Source organism: Diuraphis noxia, unplaced genomic scaffold (genome assembly GCF_037042655.1).
Source record: "Diuraphis noxia isolate RWA-SAM2 unplaced genomic scaffold, SU_Dnox_SAM2 contig0004, whole genome shotgun sequence".
NCBI lineage: Eukaryota > Metazoa > Arthropoda > Insecta > Hemiptera > Aphididae > Diuraphis > Diuraphis noxia.
Window position 1 is genome coordinate 50,832,700 of NW_028301714.1, and position 7,685 is coordinate 50,840,384.

At 46.7% G+C, this 7,685-nt stretch overlaps 1 protein-coding gene across 1 annotated transcript; it reads right to left on the bottom strand.

The window, feature by feature from the left end:
* Positions 1 to 1,499: 1,499 nt before the first annotated feature.
* LOC149056166 (uncharacterized) lies at positions 1,500 to 6,692 on the bottom strand. Its single transcript, XM_089227031.1, has one exon. It carries the CDS (start codon positions 6,690 to 6,692, stop codon positions 1,500 to 1,502), a length of 5,193 nt encoding a protein of 1,730 aa, XP_089083157.1.
* Positions 6,693 to 7,685: the final 993 nt, after the last annotated feature.

Here is a 7,685-nt window from a genome sequence, read left to right on the forward strand (position 1 = left end):
AAGACCCTCGACATTTTCATGGATCTTATTTTGTTTTGCAGAGAAAATTGTTGGTATCGCTGTTGCGCCAGAATAATTCATACGAATTATGTAGTCAACTACTCTGACTCGCATCACTAGTCTCGAGGTGGGTGACCAAAATACGAAACATAATATAACGCAAATGTATAGTATAATAATGTGAGTCTATTGGACAATATATAAATACCTATAAAATACAATGATAAATACGGGCGCCCAAAATTGGTAATAATATATAACACAAATAAATAATATGATCAATCGATCAATATGTAAACAAAACAATAATTAAAATACGATAATATAAATTGATAGTAGAAATGATAATGGAAATGATAATGGTCGATCACCCGGTAAGACGATGAAGTGGACTGGACGGTCACTGGCATGGACTGCAGTGCTGCCTCCTGGAACCGTTTGACACGAATATTACAATGTTCCCACGACGGCGACGTGAAACGACGGGCCCTCCAAACTTCAACGGGGAATCCCGCGTTAACCACCCGACGCTCGTCCGCGTCAGCAAAACAACACGGCAACCCGCACCTGACAATCGAAACAATAGTTCGGTTGCGGTAGTGGGTTCCCCACAAACAATGTGGTACGGAACGGGCGTTCACGCCGCCAAAACCGACACACGACGTAATGACACACGACGGTGTCGTCAATTTGCACAATTAATGTGGTTACGCGAACACCGAACGGCCGCGCGATCAGCGCCGACACTTACGCCCGTCACAAGGGGGCCCAAAACAATGGAGGTAACGGACAAGTCACCGACACAACGACAACGAACCCGTAATGGCGCACCCACGACGATCGAAGACGCCAAAATCCGTCCGAACAGGACGACGCGTAGAGCAGACCGGCGTAGGCATTCGTGCACAACAATACAATACAGCACGCACCGGTCGCGAGAGGCGAGACGAGAAGTTTCTCGTAGACTGGCTGGTGCGTATATTATTACGCGCCGCGACCGTCCAAGCTGCGATTACGACGACGATAGTTGATAAAGATCGTCAAAACCTGTAGTAATCTGGCTGGACTCTGGACTCTGTATTGCCGTCGGTGCAAATCGTCGGGCACGAAATTGCGGCTCAAACATCCTCCCCCCCATGGGAGGCTCAGGCTCCCATAGAAATCGAACGGATTGGATTGAATGGGCTGCAGCGACGTCTTGAGATGATGCATGACCGGAGTGATACTAATTATCATTTCATTTTACAAAAGGAAAAGGAACATGTTGAATATAAAATTACAAATAATACACAATAATCGAATGAAGATACATAAATGTTAAAACCAATGACACATATGGTGCCCACACATTAGATATGAAGTCAGAGTAGCTAGTGATTGAATAATTGATAAGTGGTAGTTTATTTGAGAATATATAAAAATTAGAACTGGAAGCTATGTTTTGGGGATAAGCATTCAATCAACGATCAATTTTGTGAGGTTGTTAAGAATTCGAAACGCTAGTGGGTGGGTAATACCACTACTTTAGCCACCGGTCGAGTGATATGGCCGTTGCACGTCAACACCCGTACGACACGTACAACACCGTCGTTGCCAGGTAACAGTTCAAGGATACGTCCGAGACGCCATTCCAGTGGTGGAGATTGGTTATCGATTATAACTACCATGTCGTTGACCTTGACGTTGGGTGCTTCAGTAGTCCATTTCGATCTCCCTTGAAGCGACGTCAGATATTCGGTTGACCAACGTCGCCAGAATGCCTGATGGCATTGGTCAAGAAGCTTCCAACGTTGAGTTAAACTGACGCGTGACTCAAACGATACTCGGGGAGGTACAGCCAACAACGGTTGCCCGATTAGGAAATGTCCAGGAGACAAATATTCAAGGTCAGCGGGGTCCGTGGTTAATGGGGTCAATGGTCTCGAATTGAGTACTGCCTCAACACGCGTAAGTAAGGTAGTGAATTCCTCGTACGTGAGTACATGGGTACCCATGGTACGGATCAACAATCGTTTCGTTGACCGGACCGCTGCCTCCCATAGGCCACCGAAATGCGGTGCACTTGGGGGGTTAAAATGCCATTGACACGATGTGCGCGCTTGAGAAATGGTGCGTTGACCGTCTGGACTGTTGATCAGTAACTGAAGTTGCTTGTCCGCGCCAACAAAGTTCGTGCCGCAGTCCGAAAATATTTCTGACGGTAAGCCTCGTCGCGCAACAAACCGGTCAAAGGCGGCAAGGAATGCTTCAGTGGACAGCCCTGTAACCACTTCTAAATGGACAGCTTTAACCGACAAACATACAAAGACGGCGATCCACACTTTATATACTCGAGATTTTCGAAGTTGCACTTCACGCATTTGAAGTGGGCCGGCATAATCAACCCCTACCCTCGCGAACGGCCTACTTTGCTGAACTCGTGCGGCTGGCAAATCTGCCATTATAGGTTGCGGCGGTTTCGCATCAAAACGCACGCAGACCGGACATGCGCGTGTGACGGTGTGTAACACAGATTTGATTGACACAATCCAGAAATCACGCGATATAAGGGCCGTCATTATTCGCGGACCAGCATGACACGTAATTTTATGCCATCGGCGGCATATTAACAACGACAAATGCGATTGTTTCGCTAATAACATGGGGTGTTTACTACCATAATTTAAATGTGAATGGCGCAATCGCCCACCAACGCGAATCACCCCAGATGGGTCTAGGAACGGACGTAGTCGTGATAGGTGTTTCGATGACACACGTGCTGACGTCAATAGTTCGTGTGCTAAAGTTTTATAGAAACATCGTTGAGACATGATGACCAGCTTGCTGATGGAGTCATCGAGTTCGGTGCGCTGTAGTGCCCCAATGGCAGGCCGAGGGTGTTTCTTACATGCTTGAAGAAAACGATAAATGTAGGCAACTACGCGGACCAGCCGGTCATATGATGAGAAACTGTCATACCATTCTGATGGCTGTTCAGTGCTGAGCACTAGAGCTACAGGCCGCGTCTCAGGTAGTTCGGGTATCGGGATCGACGGTACAGTCACGTCCCAGCTCGCCGCGTCATCGTGGAGGAACCGAGGACCTTGCCAATATAGCGATAGACTAGATAACACCGAAGGTAAGACGCCGCGCGAGGCACAATCTGCGGGGTTTTCTTCCGACTTTATGTGGAGCCATCGACAGTCAGGCATTAGAGTAATGATTTGATGGACGCGATTGGAAACGTATACCTTAAATGACGTATGTGGATTTTTCAACCAAGACAATACGATGGCTGAATCACTCCATGCGTACAAATCGACGATGTTTAAATACGATTTAAGGGTTGCCCGTATTCGACTCATCCATCGAGATAGCAATAACGCGGCGTTCAGCTCCAACCGCGGAATCGACAAGGGTTTTATCGGCGCCAGCTTCGTTTTTGTCCCGACGAGAAAAATGTTGCTAGAATCAGAATCATGGTCTAACATCTTTATGTATAAAACTGCAGCGTAACCGTGCTGTGAGGCATCGCAAAATCCCAATAGTTGACACGGCGATCCACGACGGGAATTGAAATGACGAGGTACCTTCAGGTCGTTAAGGGATGGCAGGTCTGATACAAACGATTCCCAATCCCGCGAGATGTCATCCGGAAGGGGGTCATCCCATGATGCCTTCGCCGACCATGTGCGCTGCATAATGCATTTCCCGTGAAAGATTGCGGGTGCAAACAGTCCTAAAGGATCGTAAATCCTCGCGATCATGGACAGCAATCCTCTTTTCGTGCAAATGATCGGCAACAAATTAGGACGAAGGGCACACGAAAACGAATCGTTGGTCGGATGCCATTGAAGGCCGAGTACTTTTATACCGCTGTCATCTGCGGCGTCAAACGAATGTGGATAATTTACACAATGGTCGGCAGGCACGGCGGTTAACACGTCGGGTTCGTTACTGGACCATTTTTTTAATTCTAGCCCCGCACGATTCAGAATTGAAATTAGGCTGGATTGGAATTTTAAAACATCGGTAATGGAATCAGCGCCAGCACACACATCATCGACGTATGTCTGGTTTAGCAACGCGTCACGAACGTCGTCATAATCAGTGCAATCATTAACGGCGATTGCCTTAAGGACGCGAAGTGCTAGAAATGGGGCACAGTTTGTCCCGTATGTCACTGTATCAAGTTCATACTCAACGAGTTTTTCGAACGGAGACGACCGCCAAAACACGTGCTGGAGTGTACGGTACTCCGGTAGGACCAATATTTGGCGGTACATTTTACATATATCTGCCGTAAAAACTATCTTTGGTACACGAAAACGGGTCAGTACATCGACGATGTCTTGTTGTAATTTGGGGCCCTGCAATAGACATTCGTTTAATGACAAACTTCGAGATCCCTTCGCAGACGCGTCAAATACGACGCGGATCTTGTTGTCGCCATCTGCAGGTCGATATACGGCGTGGTGCGGTATGAAGTATGTCCCGGGTGTTTTTGCCACCGACATATGACCTAGTGATAAGTATTCGGACATGAAATTGGAATATAACTCTCGTAGTTTGGAGTCCTTCGACAGTCGTTTCTCGAGATTTTCAAAGCGTTTGATCGCGTGTTCACGGGAACCTGGAAAACTTAGCGAAGACAAGGCTGTGCGCGTCGGTAATGGCACGGCGAATCGTCCAGACGGCAGTCGCTTGTGTTCCGCTACAAATACTTCTTCACAACGGCCATCATCCGTGAACGAAGGCGGCGGCATCGCGGGTTCCTCAGCACGCCAAAAATTCTCGATTAAATCTTGAATTGAGACGGTTAATGACACAGGGAGCGATGCGTGACACTCGACATAAGTTTGGAGCACCGGCCCGATCAGAATCCATCCGAAAATAGAGCTGAACGCTGTGGGCAGATCGGCAGCTACAATCACTTTCCGGCCGTCCATTATTTGCGCGAACAAGTCGGCACCCAATAACATGTCAACGGGAGAAGCAATATTAAACGTCGGATCTGCAAGGGCCAGGTTCGCGAATCGATCCTTGACGCTGGTGTCTAGAGATCGACGTGGCATGTTGGACGTGATCGACGGCATTACCCACGCCTTTGTTTGCAATTGTGGCTCCGTAGCAAATCTTGGTTGGACGACACAATCGACCATACCTCGGACATCAGCAACTGTTGCACCGGATAGGCCAGTGATCGGTGCTGTCCAGTTTGTCAGCCGTAGTCCTAAACGAGTAACACAGGACACAGTTATGGCACTTATTTGGGATGCTGAATCGACGATGGCACGGACCGTCTGCCAGGTGCCACAATGGTCACGAATATGAATGAGAGCGGTGCCCAATAGCACGGCTGATGAATCGTCCTTCCTGTATGTCGTTGATGCAGCACAGAAGGGCGCATCGTCGCTAGACGGAGCGCTCTCTGACTGGCGTCGTGTTGAAAACCCATGAAGCAGCGTATGGTGTTTCTTTGAACATGTTGCACAGCGAAGTTTTGAATGACACTTGTTGGCCCAATGATTGGTCGATAAACACGCGTAGCACACGCGGTTGTCACGAGCCCATTTGTTGCGGTCCTCGACCGACAACGACGCGAATTTTCGACAATCAGTAATAGTATGCCTTTCACGGCAGTTCGGACAGGAGTCACTCTTGGAGCTCGATGGCTTCGAAACGACTAACGATGTAGTGGTTGGTTTGAACGGAACCTTCTTGACGAACGCGTTGCTATGTGATGTAGACTGTAGTCGATTATTGGGCCTTTTCTGATGATCTCCGGCAATCTCCAAAATCGCTACACGGGACTGTACAAAATTCAGCAAGTCAGTCACAGTCGGAAACTCCGGAGGGGCGGACGACTCGAATAATTTTCGTGTGGATGCCGGGAGACACCGAAAAGCCATGGAGAACACTATGAATGATCCGAGGTCCCTGATGTTCAATGCATTTAATAACGCAATATTCTCGGAAAAGAGCGATACAAAATTATTGAGATCGAACAACGTTTCTTGCGAAGACACCGGTGCGTTGAGTAACTTGTCGATCAATGCATGCGCGACTAATCGCGGGCGATGAAAACGCGACGATAACGTGGACCACGCGAGGTCGTAATTGTCATTGGACACGGTTATATTGCGTATGGCGTCCGCTGCAGCACCCTGCAAACATCCGATCAAATGTTGCATTTTATCGATTTTCGGTATGTCGGTCCTATCGCCAACAAGCGCGGAGAACCGATCGCGGAACGTGGGCCAATAATTAAAATCACCATGGAACGACGGTAACGGGATTTCAGGTAGTCTAGATGTTGGTTTAACTGCTGCATCGCTGGCATGATTTTGTCCACCCAGGCCGCGCTTAGCAATCTTAATATTATCGTAATTGCCCTGCATGGCGACTGCCGTAATTGTATTGATAATAGAAAGCACTTCGGCTGGCAACTCGGCTGAATATTCGCTTTCGGCATTTATTTCCAATAAACTGTCTAACACATCATTGTCCGCCGCTTCGAATTGTGCCCATAAATCATCCAACGTCGCAGCCGCTATATGCAGTTCATCCATAAGACTAGGATCATTTTTCGCGCGTTTAGCGAGACTGTCAATTGATCGGATTTTTTTTACGGCGATAGTGCGCTTTGTGTCAGCTCTAGTGGCAAGACGTCTGACGCGTTTTATTTCTTTATCTTCTGCTGTCTCGACCATGTTGACTGTTGTCTGAATATGACGCGAAATCAACGGAGAAAATTGGCAACAATCGACCGAAGACAAGGAGACAATAACTAACGGGACAAATTAGGTACCTATCACGATCCAGGTATAACCTATTTAAATGCGCGCTGTTATATATAAATACACAAAAATAATAATAATAAACCCAGAGAATAATAATAAATATTAATTAGACAAACAATAATTTGAAATGACGAATGCGACACTAATGTCGACTTGAATAAATTATTTGAAATCGAAATTATAGTTAGCAGTAATCGCTGAATTGTGAATAACAGAAAGGGTCACTCGTTGATTGAATACTCGAAACCAGAACGCTAATTAAATAAATAAAGAAACCACGCTCTGCTACCAAATGTTGCGCCAGAATAATTCATACGAATTATGTAGTCAACTACTCTGACTCGCATCACTAGTCTCGAGGTGGGTGACCAAAATACGAAACATAATATAACGCAAATGTATAGTATAATAATGTGAGTCTATTGGACAATATATAAATACCTATAAAATACAATGATAAATACGGGCGCCCAAAATTGGTAATAATATATAACACAAATAAATAATATGATCAATCGATCAATATGTAAACAAAACAATAATTAAAATACGATAATATAAATTGATAGTAGAAATGATAATGGAAATGATAATGGTCGATCACCCGGTAAGACGATGAAGTGGACTGGACGGTCACTGGCATGGACTGCAGTGCTGCCTCCTGGAACCGTTTGACACGAATATTACAATGTTCCCACGACGGCGACGTGAAACGACGGGCCCTCCAAACTTCAACGGGGAATCCCGCGTTAACCACCCGACGCTCGTCCGCGTCAGCAAAACAACACGGCAACCCGCACCTGACAATCGAAACAATAGTTCGGTTGCGGTAGTGGGTTCCCCACAAACAATGTGGTACGGAACGGGCGTTCACGCCGCCAAAACCGACACACGACGTAATGA

Bases quoted from the DNA above. Each gene is read 5' to 3' on its own strand.
- LOC149056166 (XM_089227031.1), bottom strand. From the start codon at position 6,692: ATGGTCGAGACAGCAGAAGATAAAGAAATAAAACGCGTCAGACGTCTT.